General features: G+C 42.7%; 1 protein-coding gene across 1 annotated transcript in view; it reads left to right on the top strand.

The window, feature by feature from the left end:
* Nucleotides 1–23,215, top strand: part of TNIK (TRAF2 and NCK interacting kinase) — a 313,805-nt gene that overhangs the window by 270,876 nt on the left and 19,714 nt on the right. The window contains exons 19-24 of the mRNA XM_065410355.1: nt 4,147–4,310; nt 6,644–6,741; nt 7,444–7,467; nt 13,783–13,967; nt 18,063–18,189; nt 21,907–22,071. Coding sequence (XP_065266427.1) covers nt 4,147–4,310; nt 6,644–6,741; nt 7,444–7,467; nt 13,783–13,967; nt 18,063–18,189; nt 21,907–22,071 — 763 coding nt within the window. The remainder of the gene's footprint in view (nt 1–4,146; nt 4,311–6,643; nt 6,742–7,443; nt 7,468–13,782; nt 13,968–18,062; nt 18,190–21,906; nt 22,072–23,215) is intronic.

The raw sequence follows: 23,215 nt of genomic DNA, 5'->3' as shown, positions 1-23,215 counted from the left end.
CCTGGGCCTCTTCAACAGCCTCAATGGGGGATTGATAGAGACAGAAGTTCCCTGTAAAGAGACAGAGGGGAACAGGAAGCAGGAAGAAGAAGCTGTGGCAAAGAAGAGGTGTAGTGAGCTGGAAGCTCCTGCCAGAGACCCTGCCTGGGAGAAGGGTTGGAGTCAGGAAGCCAGAGCCAGAAAGCTCAGCCCCCACTAGAAAGGGCAGGGAGTGGCAGCTTCATGGGGAACAGACTGAGACAGAAGATGAGCTCTGAGTGTGGTAGAAGATGCCAGAGCTGAGTATGAACCTGTGATGTGGTGATGGACTTCATTTTGGGACTCTAAGGACTGTTTTTGAACTGTTTCTGGTATGAAACCAGCCCCAGGCATGGGTGGTGGTAGCCAGGAAAAAGACCGTATGGAGTTCTTAAGGGGCCCTGGAAAGGAAAAGAAAGGTAGGGTGCCACAGAGCCACCTCTGACCTTGAGGGGGTGCTCAGAAGGTGGCCAACCCTGTTACAGTTTGGTTTTAGTCACCTCCATTACCCAGGGCCAAAGCATCCTCAGTTTCCCAAAACAGAATCTCTCACTATTAGTTAACTGTGCCCTAAAGGACATTTTTTTTAGAAGCAAGGAATATTCCAATACATAGTCACGACACGAGGAAGAACCAGCACTTAGAATAACGATGATACCATTGGACTGTTTGACTCAAGTAAGGGTGTCCGGTTTTTCTATCAGACTCAACAACCTGACCGCAGTTGGTATAGATAAATGTGTCTGTTGCTAAAGTTTTAAAAGAAGTTTCATCAACTTCATCAACCAGATAACATCTTAGCCAAGACAACACCAGCTATACCACATAATGTGGAGTTCCACAACTGTTCAACTGCAGTTACAATAATGCCAAAAAGTATATTAAATTAACCATTCGATGCAGCAATAACATTTTTGTATCTTCTCTTCTTGTCCTTTCATTCCTCACTACTTTTCTGGATTCCTTCCAGCTTTGTATAAACTCTAATTTTGTACTGAACATTATTTTAATTGTTATTGTATTGTAACCTATACGGGCCATTTCCATGATAGGGTTGCCAACTTTCTACTCACACAAAACCAAGCACCCTTGACCTGTCCCTGCCCCACCCTTTCTCTGAGGCCCCACCCCCCGCTCACTCTCCCCACCCCCCCGCTCACTTGCTCATTTCCCCACCCTCACTCACTCGCTGGCTCGGGTTGGGATGCCGGAGGGGGTAAAGGGCCCAGGGTGCAGCCATGGATGAGGGGTTTGGGGTACAGGAGGGGGCTCTGGGCTGGGGGGTGGAGCCGAGAGGGTTCAGAGTATGGGAAGGGGCTCCGGGCTGAAGCAGAGGGTTGGGGTGCGGGGGGGGGGGGTGAGGGCTCCGGCTGGAGATGCGGGCTTTGGTGTGGGGCCGGGGATGAGGGATTTGGGGTGCAGGAGGAGGCTCTGGGCTGGGACTGAGGGGTTCGGAGTGTGGGAGGGGGCTCCAGGCTGGGGAAGGGGGTTGGGGTGCAGAGGCGGTGAGGCCTCTGGCTGGGGGTGCAGACTGTGGGGTAGGACTGGCTCCAGCTGGGGGGGTGGGGTTGGGGATGAGGGGTTTGGGACATAGGATGGCGCTTCAGGCTTGGACTGAGGGGTTCAGAGGGCTGGAGGGGGATCAGGGCTGGGGCAGGGGGTTGGGACACAGGGGGTTGAGTAGTGCAGGCTCTGGGCGGCGCTTACCTCAAGCAGCTCCCGGAAGCAGCAGCAGGTCCCACCTCTGGCTCCTACATGGAAGCACTTCCAGGCAGCTCTGCATGCTGCCCCATGGGCAGGTGCCACCCCCGCAGCTCCCATTGGCCATGGTTCCCAGCCAATGGGAGCTGCAGCACTGGCAGTTGGGGTGGGGGGCTCCGCACCTGTGCCTAGGAGCCGGAGGAGTGGACATGCCAAAGCTTCCGGTAGTAGCGCGGAGCCATGGCAGGCAGGGAGCCTGCCTTAGCCCGGTGAGCCACCAACCGGACTTTTAACGGTCTGGTCAGCTGTGCAACCAGACACCTGGCAACCCTATGCACAGAAAGCTACTATCATTCTTCACAAGCATATTAATATTGCTGTTATCTTCTTAATAACTTCCTGTGAAAAATCAAGGTACACTGGACAGTAATTCTACATAATAGTCATCCAAAACAAAGTCCAAATAAAACTGATCCTACCAAGAAATCATTTATGGCAATGGGACTTTGCACAATAAATGCAATTTGTGCTGTTGTGAGCACTGGCTAAATTATTCAGGATCATTTATATCTCACGTGTTACACACATCTTATGCTGCTTATGCAGTGCCTTTGATTCCAGATTACATATTATATAATGCAGAAGTATTGCCACATGTTGTTCTCAGTACTCAGGGTCCAACTTGAACTCCATGTAACAAGCTTCCACTCATTTATAGAAAGACTTTGAATAATAAAATCAGTTAGCAGAAATATTGTATAAAAAGGTATTGTACAATGCTGCGTGAACATATTTTCTGTTGCCATTAAAGTGTCAAGGATTAATTTCATAAAGATACGTGAAACCCGGAGAAATGTTGGTTGTGTCTGTAAATCAAAACCACTTTTTTTTTTAATTTAAAACTCTGCATGTATTCGCAAGAAAGAGTGAGACAGAAGAAGAGAAATGATAAAGTTGGCAACTTATGTGTCAGGTTTCAGCCTCTTGCAATTTGAAATGGCCGAGATATGAGACCATGAAAATCTGGGAATGCTGATGCACAGCAAATATACTTTGCAGTCACGTTGCAAATTTTAGCAGCAGAATAGATATTATGGAAAAATAGCTAATCTGCAAGCACCTACTTTTTAAAACAGAATATTGTTAACCATTTAAAATTAAATAACTTTTAAATTGCAGTTTTTGATTTTGTTTGGTTTTTGTAGTAAAGGCCAGTTGGTATAAATTTTGCATAGCCCCATTGACTTCAGTGGCACTGAATGGTGATGTTATCAGGGTTAGCTCTGCCATACCTGGCTTTTCCTAGGTCAACAAAATACTAAAGCCAGTAAAATGTTTGTTGGGGCTGTGAGGACGTGACCAATTCCAGTTTGCCTAGCACAGCAAAACCCTCTATCTGGCCCTGGCTGCTGTGTCAACTGGTTGTCTTTTAGTTTCTGGAAACTACTAATTAGTGATAGAGGGAAGAATTTGCAAAAGCACCTAAACTGCTTTTCAAACGTGCCTAAAGTCAGTTGGATCTTGTCTTCACTAGGAAAAAAGGTGTGTTCTCACCTTGTGTTAGCTAACTCGAGTTAACTAACTTGAGGTGAAATTCTAGTGAAGACAAAGTAGTTGTCAGTTTTCGTTCATGATAGCAGGTTGAGTTAAAGGCTATGGGGAGAGCAGAGCATTTGCCTTGATCTGCTCATTAAAAGTACAAATTGCCTTGTCTTCGCTTGGATTTTACCTCGTGTTAGTTACCACGTGTTACCTAATTCAAGTTAAGACCACACCTTTTGTCCTAGTGCAGATGTATCATTAGTGTCTTACCAGACTAAGTCTCAGGGCTTGTCTTCACTACTGGGGTAAGTAGAGCTAAGTTACGCGAATAACGTAGCTGGAGTCGACGTAGCTTAGGTCGACTTACTGCGGTGTCTTCACTGTGCTGCGTTGACAGGAGACACTCCGGTCAACTTACCTTAATCTTCTCAGGGAACTGGAGTGCTGGAGTCGATCGGAGAGCACTCTGCCATCAATTTAGCAGATCTTCATTAGACCCACTATATCGACACCTGCTGCATCGATGGCAGCAGCGTTGATCTCCCGGGTAGTGAAGACAAGCCCTCACTGTCTTGCAATGGGATGTAAGCTCTTGAGTCACGTAGGCACTCTTGAAAAGTCACTTCAATAAAAATTTTACCCAGAATGCTAAGGCTCTGAAATTCACAGAATTATACAGTACTAAAGCTACCACAGTCGTTTTGTCATCTTGTGTTGCATGTCACCATGGTAGATCTGATCCTCTCATGTCAACTTTGAAAGGACCTGCTGCTTTAATAACACTAACCTGTTATATTGCTTCCAACTGAATGAAGACTTTCTCCCAACTCTCCAGAACAGTTACGCCATCTAACTGCAGTTTTCCTTCATTCTGATGTGCAATAGTAACCCTGACCTGAGGAGAACTGAGCCCATCATTGAAAGTCCCCTACAGAGGACCAGTAGTGGCAGCTCCTCCAGTTCCAGCACCCCCAGCTCCCAGCCTAGTTCCCAGGGAGGATCCCAGCCTGGTTCCCAAGCTGGCTCCAGTGAACGTAATAGAGTCAGAGGTGAGATGACTTCTTTTTTAAACTGCTCTTTAGGCCCTGATCCTGTAGCCTTTCTCCACTCCTTTGGCAAGTCACTTAACCTCTCCCTGGATCTGATCTGATCTCATGTGTGTGAAAAGCTGATTTAAATAGATCCACTGAAGCCATGGAGTTGCACCTGATTTTAGACAACTGTTTTTTTCCTGAGATTAGGTTCTGCTCCTACACCTCAGTTTCTTCCCTTCTAACATGGAGATGATACTTATTTACCTTTTCACAGTGCTTTCAGATTGTCTGTCTGCTGAAAGGGGCTGTGTTTGTACAGAACTTTATTTATTTATTATCCCAAACCCTTATAGACCTGACTTAGCGTTTTGCAGGCAAAGTGACTACAAGTTTTGGTCCAATATTCTGTATGTATATCGTTGCAAGATCCTCCTATAGAAAGAGGCAGGGATTCTGTGGTAGTGAAATATAATGAATTCCTCATTCACTTTTTTCTTCTCTAATCCAAATTCAGCTTTTTGGGGTGTTTTACTTCATTTGTGTGCAGTGAGCATTCCAGGGCATAGAGAAGTGAATTAAGCCATTTCTTTTAAAAGTTTTTCAGAACAGAACCATGTTTACACTGGGTTTACATTCCTGGCTGATTTGTTTCCTGGCATCTTATAGGTGTTGAGGAGCTTCTTTTTCCCCATCTAATCGCAATAGTAGTTGCCAAAGCATATCCAGCCAGTTTATCTGTATTTCTCTCACAGTCCTGGAGTATAAATCCACAGACTAAAGCACATTAAAACAAGTGCTGCACCCATGCTTTGAATTTTTTATGACTTGACTGTAACTGTATGCAATATTTGTGGAGCCACGTTGGTCCCAGGATATGAGAGAGACAAGGTGGGCGAGGTAATATCTTTTATTGGACCAACTTCTGTTGGTGAGAGGGACAAGCTTTCGAGCTTAGCTCTTCTTCAGGTATGAACAAGAGTTCTGTGTAAGCTCAAAAGCTTGTCTCTCTCTCACCAACAGAAGTTGATCCAACAAAAGACATTACCTCACCCACCTTGACTGTAAATTGGCATGTCTCTTGTTAAAATAATCACTCCTCTAGGTAGTCAATAAAAGTAATTTATCAGCAATTGTTCTGTTTTTGGTTTTTAGTTAATGAGGAATTCTGTGAGTAATAACGTCCTTGCTATATCAGATAACACAGTGCTTCTAATTTATCATATGCCCAGCTCCTCTGCAGAGTGAATGTTTTTTTAATAGAAAAAGGACAAGAATGTTGAGAGTGCCATATATGGGGATTAGATTTAGTTATAAATTCTCTTGCTACACTGAGAGAGGACAATGCAATAGAGCTATATCATGGAGAGCCCGTTTCAAATAAACTGCATGGCAACAGGCTTTACAGAGTCACGTAATACAATTACAAATTAAATAAAGTGATGGCTGAGGGAGAGAGGATTTGAGCTGTTTTCAGCCAAGCGGTAGATGAGGTAGAGAGAAACAGGAAAGGATTTTCCAAACAAGAGGCAACAGATGCTGTAGGGGTGAAAACCATGGCAAGATAGTTTGGCGTGACAATGCTAGGCTACATAGAGATGTGATCAAATCACAGCTCTGGGAGGTCCTTTTCTGACTTTGCCAGTGTCACTCTATGGCCTTGGGCAAGTCACTCAGGGCCAGGCTGTCCATGACCCTTATTTAAGAGTACTGCAAGAGCCAGGGACCACCTCAGTCTGTGAGCTCAGGAGCACAGGTACGGCTTGCGCTCTCTCTCTCCCTGCATCCCAGAAGGTGCAAGTCACCACCGAAGGAGACTGGCCATGGGCTGTCCCCATCCTTTACAGGCTCACTACCACAGGGTGGTGCATCTTGCTTGCTCTTTCTCTCTCTTGACCAGGGAGCTGGGGTGAGATTGTGCCTCAGCACAATCCTTTCCCACGCTCTTGCTGCAGCTGGACACGTCTGTATCACTCTACACAGGGCTCTGCCTATGTGGCACAACCTTAATCTCTGTAAAGCGAGGACAACACCATTTGCCTACCTCCAAGTTAGAGGTTGTGAGTGAGTGAGGTGAGATAGAAGGGGCTCTAGAAGTGCAAAGTGCTGTTTGATGGTTCGTTTCTTAGACAAGCAGAGGGTTCAGACAGGGAGGCAGAGAGACTGTGACTAGATTATGTGTTTTTAAAAACATGGAGAATCATTTTGAACTGGATCCTGAAATGAATGAGGAGCCATTGGGTTTCTTAGAGGTGCCATTGTGCAAAGGTGCGCAACGTCATTCTGCATATTCTGCTGCCTGGTGAAAGTCTGTGATCTCCCACTAACAACAGTGATTTGTGTTTGCCCAGGAAATGCCAAACCTGAAGGGTCACCTGTGCTCTCTCATGAGCCATCTAAGATGAAACAGGAGGACAGCAGGGATGTGACACGACCAAGCCGACCTGCTGTGAGTCTTAAATTATGCCTCGGTGGAATTTGCCATGTTTTCATTAATGGCAATCACGCAGCCTTGGAACCCGTAGAAAGAGGCAAACGCAGTCCCATCGCCAGTTTTAAGGCTCTAAATCTGCAGTATAGCAAGAGTCCATGGGATATATTCATGCATAGAGATTGCACGGTTTACAATGGCCCCAGGCAAGAGAAGAACTTCAGCACAGCTTAATTTTACGCTTTGATGGATCGGGGCCAGAGTTTGCATATAGCACACTTTGGCATTGTGTTATCGTAGGGTGATTTCTAGAGCAACCTTGCAGAGGGTGGAGGGGGGTGCTGCGTTTAAAGGCTTGGTACCCAGCCGTTGCTAGTCACCCCAGTTTAAGAAAGAACTGGCAGTAATTTCTGTGCACTTTTATTTTATTACTTTTTTGGCAAAGGCCCATGAAAAACCCTTCCAAAGTCTCTGGTTTAATGTTATGTCTGACGTTTGTATTTTAAAACTGCGGAGTGCGTTGGGCTCAATAACCAAATGGATTTCCACTGTTTCTCTCTTTTAATGTGTATTAATGTTTTGTTGATGTTGTTTTTCTTTACACTTCACAGCGTTGCGCTAACAATTCTAATTTTATTTCTAACCTGCTTGCCCTTCCTCTGGCTTTTTCCTGTCCCGATCTGTTTCCTCTGATGCTGATTAATCTTCCCTTACTCCCAGAGCTATAAGAAAGCTATAGATGAGGTTAGTGATATATTTTCTTAGTTGGTCATGCCTTTGCAAGGTTGACTAGTTAGAGCTTAATATCAAACCATGTTTTCTTGGTGCTGACATTCAAAAAGGTGGCAATGCTAGCATGGTTCAGATTTCAGATCTGGAAGATGGTATTTAGATACAGTGAGCTAATCTAAGGGGGGGGAGAAATTGATCTGTTAATACATTTTGCTCAGTATATTTGGCTTCACAAAATCCATTTGCAGAGCACTTGCACAAAGGCCAAACCAAGAACTACTGTACTGTGAACCTTCATGAGCAGAACAAATCACTTTATCAGTGTTCTGTGGATTTTATAGGGAATAAACTGAGACTGGAACTTTCTTACCCTGACAAAGGCTGTCTTAATGGATTGCAGCAAAGGCCAGATTCTGCTCTGTTACACCCGATGTGACCCCTTTGGTTTCAATGGGAAGCACAAATTCAGCTAAGAGCAGAATTACCCGCTTTTCAAATGAAGCCATGTCCTAATAACAATCATTCTTTTTGACAGCGTGTGCCAGGGCTGATGCTCTGAGATTGCATTCCTCTGGCTGTCGCATGATAACTTTAGGGAGCTGGTTAATCGCACGCAGGTGAAATATTAATTTATAATATTATGAGCCAGATTCTCAGCTGGTACCAATTGGCATTGTAGTTAGCAGAGCTGTGCTGATTTACACCAGCTAAGAATCTGACCCTTTACCTTTTAAGGCCTTGAGTATACTTGGGGTTTGCACTGATGAATGGCAAATCCTAAGTGCAGACACGGAAAGCAATGACTTACACTACTTGAGCTTGCCCTGCTTCGGGTAAGCACACCTGATCCAAATCGCTGTTTTTCTTGCCTACGTGTGGGGTTTACACAAGCGCAGCTATACCGATTGCAGCTATACCATTGGCTGGCATTGGGTCTAATCTCAAGTATAGACAAAGTGCCAAATTAGCACTTAAGGGGAGAAAACAGGGCCAGATTCCAATGTCTTTGCTCATGTTGAGTAGTACCTTACTCTACTGGTACCCCCCATTGATTTCAGTGGGACTGTAAACAGAGCAAAGCTGCTACTCAATGTGGGTAAGGATCTCAGAGTTTCACCCTTTAATAGCAGTTCAGAGAACCTCATTTTAGAACATAAGAATGGCCATACTGGGTGAGACCAATGGTCCATCTAACCTAGTATCCTTTCTTCTCCCATGGGGAGATATTTTTGTTTTAAAAATATCAAGGTTAAAAAAAAATCAATGTTTATAATGTGAATTTGGTGGTGACATGTTAAAACACATTTGCTGAATGGAAAACCATTTGTGTTTTATTGGTAGTGTAAACTCCCCTGGGTTCATTTTAGGACCAAAAAAACTGGTACTTCCATTTCTTTAGAAAATGGTTAGTAGGCATGAGCTCAGATATTTCAGAAGTGATGGTGGAATATGGAGTCCTTTGCCCCCGAGCAATGATTTGATTGACTCTGTCTGATTCTGAGTGATGAAGACTTCACCAAACATTGCCATAATTTGTTGGCAGCCTGAATGAAAAGAGCAAGGATTCAATGGATGTGGATTCTGGGATATTCTCTTGCACTCCCTAGAGGAGCTCCATGCAGAACAAGGTTAGAGTACATAAGTGGGCAGTATAGGTTGAAGATTGCACAGTCACTGTCCCTCCTGTGGCTAATCTCATCTCATCTGCTAGGACAGTCACAGTAGCACCTTTTTTGACATACAGATGTCACTTAATGCAGTTGTAATTGTGATGCCACAAAATATTTCTAGTTAATACATCAGAGTAGGAGTGAATTTATACTAAATAGAAATGCTAATAAAGGGCCAAATCCTGCCATGTGCTGAGCAGTTCTCTTGTGAGGGCCTAAGTGCACTCAACTCTCCTTCACTTTGGTGGGAGTTGAAGGCACTCAGCACCATGCAGGATAGGGCCCAAAGTTACGCAATGTTGTCAGGCAAATGCAGCAAATCTTCAGAGCTGGTTTGTGAGGTGGCTGCTTCTTGCCAGGTTCTGCACGTGAATTTCACTAATATAGCTGATGAGATCTGGGTTCACCTGAGCTGTGTCTATCTTCATATTTAATAACAGATTTTATGTTGGCTTCCAAACCTATCCACCACTTCACCAGTAACCACAGTGCAATTGCATTCAGATAACTGGGTTGAATCTAGAAGGCTCAAAGCTAGTGTTGCTACAATGAGTGTGGCTTGGCAGTGCCAGTCTTACTGCCCATCCATATTTTTAAACACAAAAATTAAGTTATATGAATTTTACACTTCTTACCATATGTAAATATTATTAAAACAGATTTGTACATCTAACAATGTTGAAGTCTTAAATATGTACACAGAAATGACTGTATTGTCAGTAGTACATTTCTGATCTAGTATTTATGATATGTCTTACAAATATTTGAACATGCACTAACCTCTGTTGTTAACTGCACTGATAACTTGCATTTCTACGTACAGTGGTAAGTGACCCCTTTCTAAAATGATTGACTATAAAAAGTAGAAGAAATAAAAGCGAAAACAGCTAGCTAGTTCTCTTGGACTGAACAAGAGCAATGCATTTTGCTTAATGAGAGAGCTTGCTAATGAAAACATTTCAATCAATATCCAGATAGGGGCAACATTAATGTAAAATGAGGTTTAAATGAGCTTTGTGATTCTGGAAACTGAACTGACCTGTTTCCAGAAAATATTAAATCTAAAGAAGTCTTTGCAATTAAGAGCAATTTAACTGCACTGGTAGTGCGATCTCATATGTTATTTCACCTTCAGGAATAACATTTCAAACATATATTTGGTGCTAAAGAGCACTTCCTTTCTAGTTGTTGGATTGGGGGTTTTTTGGTCCAAGATTGAGGCAATGAATCAGTAAAACCCTACAAAGTGATTATCTAGAGAAAATGAGAGCATCAAAGAATTAACCACCCCACGGCAGAGCCTACACTGGAAAATATTGATTACCTCATGGTATTGTCTGACACTGAGAGTATTATTGCTACTATAATTTCAAAATTAGATATTAAAAACTAATTAAGCTGGTATTAAACAATACTTGTTAACTATCTGTTGATGATGGCTATGGCAGACTGATAATATATTTATGCTAATCAACACTTTGTGTCTGGTTGAAGGATTGTAACACTCCCAGACTTTTCTAACATTGAGAGATGTTACATGCTTGTTTTCTAAGCACTAGATTCTGTCACTATTACTTGAGGTTGTACCTTACCCTGGGAGCAACCTGATTAATTTAATAATAGAATAAGTTACTGTTCAGTGTCTTTAGGGATGGTCGGATGGCCCTAAGAAATCAGAGTTCCGTGCTCAGATTTAAATCTCTTGGTTGCTGCAGTTTGTGGGCAGAGATGATGTGGATGCAATTTAATATGCACAGTTACCTTTGCTTGGAAATTGCAGGTGTGAAAATGGAGACCAGTTTTTATCTGGTCTCTTGATACTTGGAAATAATTGGTGCTAGTCCTAAATGGTAGGGAGAATGACCACTTTAAAAGAGATGCTGTGTTGCAATTTTCTTTTATACTGCTTTAAAAAATTTGGGGAAATCTAACCAGTTCAATGAAAAGTGATTACTAAATGATTTGGTTTTTGACTATAGACTGAAAACGTCTTTAGATAGTTCAAATTTTCATTTATTCTTATTTCATCAGTTTAGGAAAACCAAACAAGCCATAGAAGCTGCTTGATTAATTAGTTGTCATGATTATGGATTTGACTATATTTCAGTCACCAAGTTATTGGCATTGGAAATAAACTCTTAAATACCATATTCTCTCTTTAGTCATAATAAAGATCCTTTCTTAAGGAACGGGCAACATTTTGTTTTTGTGAGAAATGTAGCATATCTGAAACAGTGTTGCCTAATGGATAGAACACTAGACTGGAATTCAGGAGACCTTGATTCTATTCCAAACTCTGCCACTAGCCTGCTGAGTGACCTTGGGCAAGTCACTTTCCCTCTCTGTGCCTCAGTTTTCCTGTCTTTAAAATGGGGATAATGACTCACCTCCTTTGTAAAGTGCTTGGAGAGCTATAAATGAAAAAGCACTATAGACAAGCAAGGTATTATTTCCTGTAAAACAGAACTTGAATTTTAATTTTATTTTACTTTACTGGCATTTATGGGACCTGGTCAAAGCCCATTGAACTCAGTGAGCCTTTCCATTGACTTTAATGGGCTTAGAATATGGTCCTCTATTTTCAGTCACGAACCCCTAACCGTGCTCTTTAATATGGAATATGTTCTTATCTATTTCTCAAAGCATGGATGAGATGATGTATGTCAATAATACACTGACCTAAAAAATGATCCTCACGTTTTTTTCTGTGGCCATGTTGCACGTGCTTAGTGATGGCGAGGCACAGAAAAGTGCGAGAGGAAAAAGCCCTTCCCAGAAGTGGATGTCTTGCTGCCACAGAAACCAGAAGTGTTTCTATAGGAACTGCCAAAATCTAAACGTGGTTACACTGACCTCAAATGAATTTGGTATGGTTGAATGGGAGTAAATCAAAGGGGTCACAGCTGCTAATCAATAGGGTGTAACTGGGAGCAGCATGTAGGCATGTCCCCATACTAAGTCATTGCATTGAGATAAAGACTACTGACCTAAACCCATGATATTAATAAAAATCCCCTCTGAAGTGTGAAACAGTCATGCTGTTTCTTTTTTACCCTTCACATGATTGATAGCTTCTGACGGTTTCTCACTGCAACAGGCGCCAATTAAGTCTGACTTTAGGGCAAATTTAAATGTCAATAAAGCATTTTAGTTGATCTGTGTGGAATTAGGGATGAATGATTACTTATTTCACTTAACGCTGTGAGGGCTTCAGTTTGAGTTTCTAATCCAAATGATGCCCAAAGAGTTTATTACGTCCTTAAGCCAGGAATAACAAACAACTAAAGTAAAATTTGCTCTGCAAAATATTACTGCTTCTCTATTAAAAATAGGCTGGGTTTTCAGTCTCAATTATATGTTTTTCATATTTTTTTCCTCTGCTACCAAGGGGTAAATTTTAAGACCTCCCTGTACAATTTTAATTAATATTGTTATCCTAGTCACTCTGCTGGAACAGTATACTGGAGATTTGTGGAATGCAGTAGAGAGAGAATATGGCCATAAGAAAATTGTGGAATTTAGTATTTTTCAATGAGTTTCTTTCTCCCTAATCCTTTATCTCTGACCGAATGCACTGATGGCTACATCGGTCACTAATATAGGGAGAAATGGTAAGACTGACAATTGCAATGCGTTATTTGTCATGTGCATGCTTTGTGCAATAGAGTACTCTAACCCATTCTAATTAGAGCTCTCATACTTTTTTTTTTTTTGCCCTACTGCTTCCCCCTGCATTGCTATAAAAGCATGTAAGATAATAAAAAGTCTATTTTCTACACGGTGCCTGCAATGTCCCTTGTACTTAAGTAACTGTCTATTTTACATAACTGTCAGGTCTAAGGTTTCATCAAAGTCATGGTAAACTGAAAAATGACTCTTTTATTTATTTTTTATGACTTCTACTTCTTTTTCATTTTTTCCTTAATTTTCAGGCTAGGAGGTACAGTATTGCACATTTCACATAAAGTGTTTAAGCTATTTCTGCGGAGGGCTTTTTTTTTTTAATTGTTGTGGTTGACTCAGAGCCATGACTCAAAAACTTCATCAAACTTGGTGCTGCAGTGAGCTGAGCAGTTTGACTCTGATGCTGTGTCACTGCTTCCCGGCAACTTCCTGCCAGCTCAGACTGGTAATTGAAACAGATCTTGCCTTGGGGATTGCACCATTCTGTCGGAAATGCGACCATTGCTTTCTTTCCAACGGCATTTATAACAGAGCAAATACCATTATGGTGTGTCTTTGAGAGGCTCAGAAGAAGACAGGTTTGGAGAATTTCTCCTGCAGCACTCTCCCTTTGAAATAACATTGTTTTCCAGTTTACTATGATGGTGACTGAACATCACCTTTTCAACAAATATAATTTTGACGTGTATATACATATGTGTTTATATATATACACACACACATACATACATACAAACATATTAAAACATAGGTTGGCTATTGATTTTCAACAAGCATAAAGTAAGTTTCATTTTGTTTAATAAATGCTACACGCTACAAACATTGTTTTATGTTTGTTTGATGTTTGTAATAATTCTGTTATGCTATTTCTTGTTGCTCGTGCTGTAGCATTGGCTTTCGAAGAGATGTGTGACACTTTTCTTGCTTTAAATACAATTCACGTTGGCTTTTAATTTTTTTTGCCTCCCCTTAGGACCTGACTGCGTTAGCCAAAGAGTTGAGGGAACTGCGTATCGAAGAGACCAATCGCCCTCTGAAAAAGGTGACTGACTACTCTTCCTCTAGCGAGGAATCAGAAAGCAGTGAAGAGGAAGAGGAGGATGGTGAAAGTGAAACGCACGATGGGACAGTGCCTGTCAGTGACATCCCAAGACTTATGTAAGAGATCAATTATTTAAGGGCAAGGCTGTGAAATTGCAAAATGTTTTTCTCCTCAGGAAATCATAATTTTACCTTGATGCACAATAGTTCCCAAACTGGTCCATGGGCCACTGACAGTCCACTGGCCACCTGCTGGTAGTCTTTGGAGAGTTGGCAGGTCACATGGGCCAGCTTCTCCTCCTTGCTGCCATGTGCTTCACTGTCTAGGCTCCTCACCAAGAATTTTAAGTTAAAAATACATCAATACTTCACTGATTTTATTTTCCATGTAGGCAATTGCAGTCATTATAGTCACAGGCACGTGAATGGGAAGAGAGAGGACCGTAGGACACTCTCTGCTAAGATGTGGTCTGCATTGTGGAAGAGTTTGAGAACCATGTAATATTGCACTGCCCTTCCTAGTCCTATTGCTTCTGGTGTGGTGGTGCCAATATTCCATCTTTCTGAGTTCAGTGAGTGGTCCGGGAGCGCAGTCACAACTTTGGATGATTCATTGACTCTGAAAATCAGTATTTCATAAGGCCAATTGGAAAGTTATTTACTGGGAGAGATCAAATTCTCAGCATTGCACTTAAATTAATGGGCCTGATCCTACTCCCATTGAACTCAGCAGCAAAACTCCCACTGAGTTCAGTGAGAGCCAGATCAGGCCTACTTTAGTTGCTATAGTAACTCTACATGCTTTTCATCTTCCAAAACCACAACAGAACAATGCTCGAGGGCCCGATCCTCGAATATGTTGAGTGCCCCCTGTGAGGCATGGCACTCCCTCAATTCTCATTCTATCTTTATCAGCTATTCTGTGGCCCTGATCATAGTATCTGAGCCCCTCACAATGATTTATGAATTTATCTGCACAGTCCCCTCTGAGATAGCAAAATATTATGAACCCTGTTTAACAAATGGGGATTTGAGGCACAGAAAGAGGAAGGGCTAGATCCTCAGCTCGAGTAAATTGACTTCAGTGGAGCTATGCTGATTTCAACTACCTGAGGATCTGGCCTTCAGTGATCAGTGCAAGGTCACACAAGAATCCTGTGGTAGAGCCAGGATTAGACCATAGCTCTCCTGGGACCCAGTTCACTGCCTTAACCTTAGACCATCACTGGCATGGAAAGAATGAAATAAACAGGGGGGAGTTACAGACTTAAAATCCATGTACTACAGCATTGAGGTTGTGACTCCTTTGCAAGTCACTCGTTGTACTTGGGTATTGCAGTGTTATGAGATTAGCGCAGGATGTTACCTGTAATCCCAAAAGGTATGTCTTCACTGCAGAGTTAACACAAGTGATCGGGACCCAGGTTAGTCTAGCCCAGGTATGAGTAGCCACACTGCAAAGCCACACTTGAGTTACTGTGTCCTCACTCCTGCTGTGTGTGTTGCTAGGACTTCTGGGGGCATATATCATGGTTTTTATGCTGCAGTAAGATGAGCCACTCTGATTCTTTCCCAATGAATTGTGGGAGAACTTGTCTCCCCTGGGCACACAGGGTGAGAGGGGGAATTGTGGGAAGGTATTAGAGACTATCAGCACTCAAGTGATTTAACCTATATCTGTAATGAGTGAGTTACCAGCCCAAGTGAAAGTGGCACCCAAACTCTAACCCACAACTCAACCAGGCTTACAGCACTGCCAAACTTGGGAGGAAGGTTAGGGGCAACACCTGAATAAGAACGTGCGTTAACTGCAGGGAAGATGTTCCCAAAGTGATTGCAATGTACATGACCGGGCAAATCACAGATAAAGCATCAAATTCACAGGTGGGATAACTCCATTTGCACCTGCTGATACCAGTTGTGAATGTGATTCAGAGTCTAAACATCAAGAACCCACGTGCCAATAAACATTCGGGCACACATACAGTGCTTGGACACAAATGGGTGCACACACACGACATAAGCAATGTTCTGTGGACAAAAGGTGGGACTTTGCGCGTGCATTGTGCATGCCCACTTTTATGGGCGCTGCCCAAAGTGGCCTGTTTGGCAACAGTAGCCATTGAGAAGGAGGTGTGCACCTGAATAATGCATTTAAAAATAGATTGCTTTGTGTTGATTGAAAACACCCAATGAAAGCATTCTCAATGCAGGACTTATCAACAACTTCATAACAGCTGTTGACATATTTTGTAATATAGACAGTCCTGGTTAACCCTTGCTTGGTTTGCCGTTGACCTCTGAGTTCAGTTGAATTTTTGTGTGGCCCCGCTATACCAGTAAGAATTGACAGCACTCAGCACCATGCAGGATCAAGCCATGAGCACTCCAGGGTTGAATGTGATGAAGAATGAAGTGCAACCTCTGGTTTGACATATCTATACTTACTCAGCACCACGATAAACTTAGTCCAACCTCTCTAATTCTAATGCATACCATGAGGGAAAATGGTATGTGTTAAATATGTATTAAAACACATCTTAAACTATCGTGCTTTGTTTATAATATATCTATAAGACCGTGTCACTTTATTTCTAGCATTATAAAGTACTTCCCTTTCTTGTTTTGATGATACCAGGAGAACACTGCAGGGCTTGGTGCTGTCCAATCAAGTCATGAGAGCACTTTGTAATACCATAAAGAGATAGGCAGGGGGAGCCCTTTATATATATATATATATATATATATATATATATATATATGCACACTACAGTATCTTACATGGGGACAAGCTTAAAGCATGAATGCAATATACTTCTAATTCACACAATAGGTAAGGCACCTTATGCCAGTGGAGGATCAGGCATGGTGGAGCTCTGCTCCACCAAACTGCCTCTAGAATGTCCCTGACATCAGGGCCGGCTCCAGGCACCAGCTCAGCAAGCAGGTGCTTGGGGCGGCCAAGGGGAAGGGGCGGCAGGTCAGGCTCTTCGGCCGCAATTCGGCGGCGGGTCCCTCGATCCCTCTTGGAGGGAAGGACCTGCCGCCGAAGTACCGCCGAAGAAGAAAGCGGCGCGGTGGAGCTGCCGCCGATTACGATCGCGGCTGTTTTTTTTTTTTTTTTTCCCCGCTTGGGGCGGCAAAAACCCTGGAGCCGGCCCTGCCTGACATGCCCTCTCTGCTTCCCCCTCTACATAGGGCAAATTCTTCACTGGCTATTTCTGGCCACTTTATGCCAATTGCATGATGCAAAGTGGCTTTAACAGATTGGAGAATCACCCTCTGTCTCTTGCCCTTTTACTTGTATTTGTGAAGACTGAAGGATTTTCTCTCTGGAGATAGCAGTTGTACGGCTTGATCATACAACTCTTTGCATTAGCCTCCAAGTAGACGGTTAGACTTTCTTTGCTCTTACAATCAGGGCATGTGCATACAAGAACAGAATGAGCAAGATTACAATAGGCAAGAAATGAATGACACCCTATAAAGAGAAAGCAGTGAAAATTCACCACAACCTGATCCTTACTCATAGTGCCAGAATAGTAATAAGATTGTCTACACTGCACACTAAGCCTGGGCTCTGACTCAGGTTTGAGCCCAAGCTCCCATTCTGTTCACAGACAAATCAGTCTCACCCAGATCAGCAAATGCTCAAGACCTGGGTCCTAGTACCCGGCTAGGGGGGTGAGTCAGAGCCCGAGTCCCACTGTGACTCAGGTGCAAGCCTTGTCATTTACAATGTGGATGCAGGTCAAGCTGCAACCTCGAGTCAGAAGGGCTGCATAGTGCAGTATGTACATGTTAGCATGGCTGTGAGATCCGGGTCCAGCAATCATAAACCCAGGTTTACCATGCAGTGTGGATGCTCAAGCACTGGCTTGGAAACACTGAGTCCACAAGCCCAGGTCCCACAGGGTATGTCTACAGTGGAATAAAAGACCCCCAGCATTGTTGTGGCTGGCATGGGTCAGCTGGCTTGGGCTTGTGGGGTTTGGGCGGCAGGGCTAAAAATTACTGTGTTGACATTTAGGCTTGGGGACCCTCCCCACTCATGGGGTCCCAGAGCTTAGTGTGCCGTGTAGACATAACCTTAGGTCCTTTGTAGTACACCCAGTTCCATTCTATCTTAAAATAAGATGCAGAAGAAATAATACATTTTTCTACATTAATGATAGAAATTTGCAACGCTAATGTTTTCCATTTTACCACCAGACCAACAGGAGTTCCTGGAAGCAATGAGCCATACAACATAGGAATGGTGGCATCCCATGGTCTAGAAACACCCCATGCAGATACATTTAGCAGTATTTCCAGGGAAGGGACTTTAATGGTAAGGGAGGTAAGTCGGAGATAAGAGTTTCTCTGGAACATCTTCAGGAGGTTTTGTCTTCGTAAGCATGAAAAACAATTATACTGTGTATTCTAAACAGAAAATGATTGATTAAATTGTGCTCATTAATGGCTCAGTAATATAATTATACTGTATAAATAAATATGACAAACAAATGATTCTCACAACGACAAACAGCAGTGAATAGTAATACTAGAAGACTGGGATGGGATTTGATTTAATTTACTCTGCTGTAAAACCAGAGGAAATCCAAGCCAAAAGGGTTGCTCTCAATTTACACCATTGTTAGAGAGATTGGAATCTGGCCCAACGTTTCCCGTTCTCTTCACCATTTTTCAACTCCTCCCCACCTCCACTTAGCCATCTGCCAAAGACATTCAGTTGATTTAGTATAATTATAACTTCTTATCTGAGCACTCTAATTGCAATATCTTGGCTCCTGTACAAGGAGGACCAAAAAACCTAGAACATAATGTCAATGATTGCATTTATGAAGACGATGGAATGCAAAGGTGGAGAAGTCTCCTGGCTGGACATCAAGCATGTCTCCAAAGGTCACAATAAACTTGACTTCTGGTTTTAAGGAATTGCTGAAGTAAAGCTGTGGTCATCCCACAGAATATTTTGGGTACATTTTTGGCCTTTCCAGTTTGAAATCATGGTCCACCACATTCATCAAATCTCCCCAGTTCAATTCTATTTGGCTTCTATTCCACCATTCTTGATTCTCATATGGGTCTCCTGGTGAGGAGTGCAGTATGTAAACAAGGATGATTTAGAGAGAGACTACTTTGATTTCCACTGCATTGTGATAAAAGAGCAAGACTGAGCCTCACATTAAAAAAAATTGCCCATGGAGAAGCCTCAGATTCTTTTTCTGTTGCAGTTCTTTATCATGCTGTAGATTTTCCTGAAACAGGCGGGTGGTATTTTCCTGAAAGGCCCCACTCTGTTGGCAGGTGTTGATCTTGTTGGGGGAGGGGTTCAGCTGAGTCAGTGCAGCCAGTGACTCCTCACCCTGCCTGAACATAAAGGAGTTGAGAGTGGCTGCCTAGAAGGAAAGGATCTAGGATGTGGGGTGGGCAGTCCTGAGGGAAGAACCTTAGGAGCTGCCAAGCCTGTGGAGTCGGTTTGAGCTGGTCTTTGATATCTGATTGTTTAGAAATAAAGCCAAACCCCAGGAGGGATGTGAGTTTGGACTTTACATAGTGTGGGAGGGCTTTGTTTTTATAGTAGATTGGAAAAGGTGCCTACTCACAGTCCCCAATTTCTTAGAGCAGAATGATGATTTATTACATATCAATTCTTTTTTCCTTTGGGGAAAAATAAATCTTTCCAAGGGCTAGCCTAGGTGACCTATGAACAGGCATTTGCCCTCCAACAGTAGATAATGTAGCTGTTTGCCCTCGTCAAAATATTACTCCAGGACATGGCAGGGATGGGGAGAGGAGGGCAGCGCTGTGGTCCCAAACTCTCCACCAGCGAAACACATGCCAGCTGGAAGTAGCCATTTGCAGGAAGAATATACAAAGAAAGGTGAGAGAGCTATTTGCTCCCCTTTCGAAATAGCCAAAGACTTCTCACTGAGACCCAAAGTGAGGGAGAGAAATCCCATGTAACTCCAGAAGAAAGAAAGGAGACAGCAGAAAAAGCCTCACAACTTGAACTTCGTCCTGCCACAGAATCAGAAATGGATTCAATGCAAAATGAGCACATCATATAAAATCCATCTAATCCATTTCCGCCCCTCAGCCTGGTTTGTACAGAGATTCTTGAAGCATAGTGATACTTGTCCACCTTGTCATGCCAGTGAAGTTAATTAAATTGAATACAAGTACAAGCCACGACCATGATTAACCAGCCACTTTTGAAATGCTGGTATTAAGCATTGCTATTGTAAAACTTGCTCTGCGCAAACAATACCAAATGAGAGCACTGGTGTCAGATAAGGACTTTAAAACTAACAGGCAGCTGAAAAATCTAACTGATAATAGAAAATATAGTGTCATATACAAATCTTCTGTTGTTCTCTTAGGACCTTATCCAAAGCCCAATGAAGTCAATGGAAAGACTCTTGTTGACTTCTGTGGTCAGGGCTTTTCTGCCCTCTTCCATGCACAAGGACAGTGCCCAGCTTTAAGGTGAAAGGTGTTCAGTAATCAAAGGGCATGTCCTTTAGCCCATAAGCTAACTATTTATGCTAAACGATCTGTTCGATCTTGTATTTAGCTGTGACATTGTTAATATTTTTCCCAGACCTGAAGAAGAGCTCTGCATAGCGTGAAGGCTTGTCTCTCTCACCAACAGAAGTTGGTCCAATAAAAGATATTACCTCACCCACCTTGTCTCTCTAATATCCTGGGACCAACAACACTGCATGAATCAAATGGCTATCACACTTAGCAGCAGCACTTATTATCCTAGTCAGATTGTGTTTTGAGGAGTCTTTACAAACACTTCAGATGGACACATCTCCTTAGCTACAGAAATTGATAGGCTGCAGGTGTGATTGCTAATAAAAATAGCAATAGGGGGAGAACTTCCATAACAATACCTGTCTGCACGGGAAAAGCACATGCTAGAGAGGGTGATTTGCCCATTTGAAAGAAACGGGGCCCTTGTCTGCAAAGGTGTCTGATATAGACAGTTGCTTGGCAGACTCAGTTATGTCATGGAGAAATGGAGACTGACCTTAAATTCTAAACATTGATGAGCCCCAAAGCAGTTTCAGGCAAATCATTTCTTCCTTCTTCTGTCTTTGGTCCTCGACTAACCTGAGAATTTGGCAGCTGCAAGGATCAGGGCTATGTCATCTGTGGCTGCATATCACAACCCCAGTAATCTTTCAGGTACAGTAGCCTGCTCATGCATTTCTCTAGTAGCAGTTAGTTGGAATTGTAGTGCCCTGCCTGTGAGTTCTGCTAGACTCCTGATTCTCCAAACAGGTATCACACATGACTTGTGCAGTCTAGAGAGAAGATCTGCTTTGTTGGTTGCCAGTGGGGGCCTATAAGAGAGGAGAGAATTAAATAAGACTTTCTTGGATTAGAGCGCTTACCTAAAAATGTATCTGGAGTAGGTTTGTCTCCTCTCCACAGAGGCGTGTAACCCTTGTTGACACTAATGGGAGCTTTGTGTGCATAGCAAGACAAGAATAGATCTGTTACTCTGTGGAAGGGAAATGTTGATGCTGTTCACTGGTGTTTTGTACTCCAGAAGCATGCTTTTGGAGCTGTATTAGCGACTGTGGAAATCCTGCAATCAGACCCCTTATCGCTGTAGCTTTTAAAAGGCAGAGGGACCAAATCTGCCCTCCACCATACAAACCCAGATCTCATGGAAGTCAATGGGCCTTGGCCTATTCTCACGGACTGACTTGGGTGTACCATTGGACCCAGCGGGATTTGCACCTGCATGCCCAAAGTGAGAATTTGGCCTATGGTTACCTTGTTACAAAAAGGTTGATTCAAAATCATTATCATCATCAGACGTCTCCTGTTGGTGTAACATGGCTAATTGCTTCTAAAGTTACTTTGTGATTAATTCTCTCTTTCTCCTGTTTTATATTTTGCTGCTTGCCAGATGTGCATGGGGAGAATATGGCAGAGAGGGCTCTTGTTCTGTGCTTGCTTTGATACCTGGGTTACTGCAGTAGATCTATTTGTTTTTTCCTTCTCCTCTTCCTTGTACCTTGTGTCTCTGCAGACCACTGGTGAAAAAAAGCGTTCTAGCCATGCAGCCAGCAATGGCTTTGCTGGGCACATCAATCTCCCTGATCTGGTGCAGCAAAGCCACTCGCCTGCAGGCACACCGACTGAGGCCCTGGGGCGAGTCTCCACGCATGCGCAAGACATGGACTCAGTGGCTGAAGTAGGTGGTGGGGCCTCTTTGTTACATGGCTATTCCTCTTCCTTCGCATTGCTTTGAACAAGTATTAACATCCTCTGAGAAAGGGGCTTTCTCAGTGTTTTCCTCCAGTCATCTCTGCTCACCTCTCTCTTTGTTTCCAGTCCAGGATTATGATTATGAACGTAGTTGAAGTAACATTGAATCCACTTAGTAATAGGTAAATCGTTATATGTTTTAATGGTGGAAATTTGCACTAGGGCTCATTTCAAACCCAGCAGTTAATGTCAATGTTTAGTGATGTTGGGCTTGAACCAAACATCCCAGAAGTTTGTGACAGTCCAGATGTGGGTCTCAACAACTTGGGGTGAAATCTTGGCCCTATTGAAGTCATTTTACCATTGACTCCACTGGGGCCCGGATTCTACCTTCTGGCTCATCTCTAATGGGAAGATGAACTAAAAGATTGGTTAGAAAGATGCTGTGAAGTTCTTTAGGCCAAAAATGTAGCATACCTTTCAAGTTGTGGGTGTTTCCATTCAGGGTGAAGTGACTCTGATACCAGCTGCTTGGCAGTGAAGTGGTTAAATGTGATTTTTTTTTTTCTGCATAGGATACAAAAATCCTAACAAACTCAAGTTCTTACATATAAACAAAGTGAATCAAAGCCTGCCATTCATAGTCACTTACTATATATCATACACACTTGTCTTTGGGCCAAATTCTGCTCTCAGATGCAAGCCCACATCACCCAGTATTAAGTAAAATCTGTGGGTGAATGTCCAATAAGAAATAAACCTTTTATTTTGTTGTGTAGATCATTTAGTCTATGTCCTATCATCTTATTCTCTTCACTTTAGATTATCCAGCTGTTTTAAGGATCCCTTTTAATAATAATAAATTAAAAATCTGCTAGGAATAAAGGATCCCATTCCTTGTAAAATGTAAGGATCTATGGTACATGTTTTGGCCTAAAGGTTTTGTCTGTTTCCTTCTAAGGACAAGAGGGAGTCAGTTGTTTATAAAAGCAAATATTTCTGGGGTCATTCTCAGACTGTTTTTAAAAATGGAGACACAACATGAAGGGATTGTGTTTAAATATATACATTTATAGTGTATGTGCCAAAAAATATCCTGTAAGTTTCAAAAATAGAATTTCTGGGGCTGG

The sequence above is a fragment of the Emys orbicularis genome, chromosome 9 (genome assembly GCF_028017835.1).
Source record: "Emys orbicularis isolate rEmyOrb1 chromosome 9, rEmyOrb1.hap1, whole genome shotgun sequence".
Taxonomy (NCBI): domain Eukaryota; kingdom Metazoa; phylum Chordata; order Testudines; family Emydidae; genus Emys; species Emys orbicularis.
Note: the sequence above shows the minus strand (reverse complement) of the source record. Positions and strands in the feature narration are given on the sequence as shown.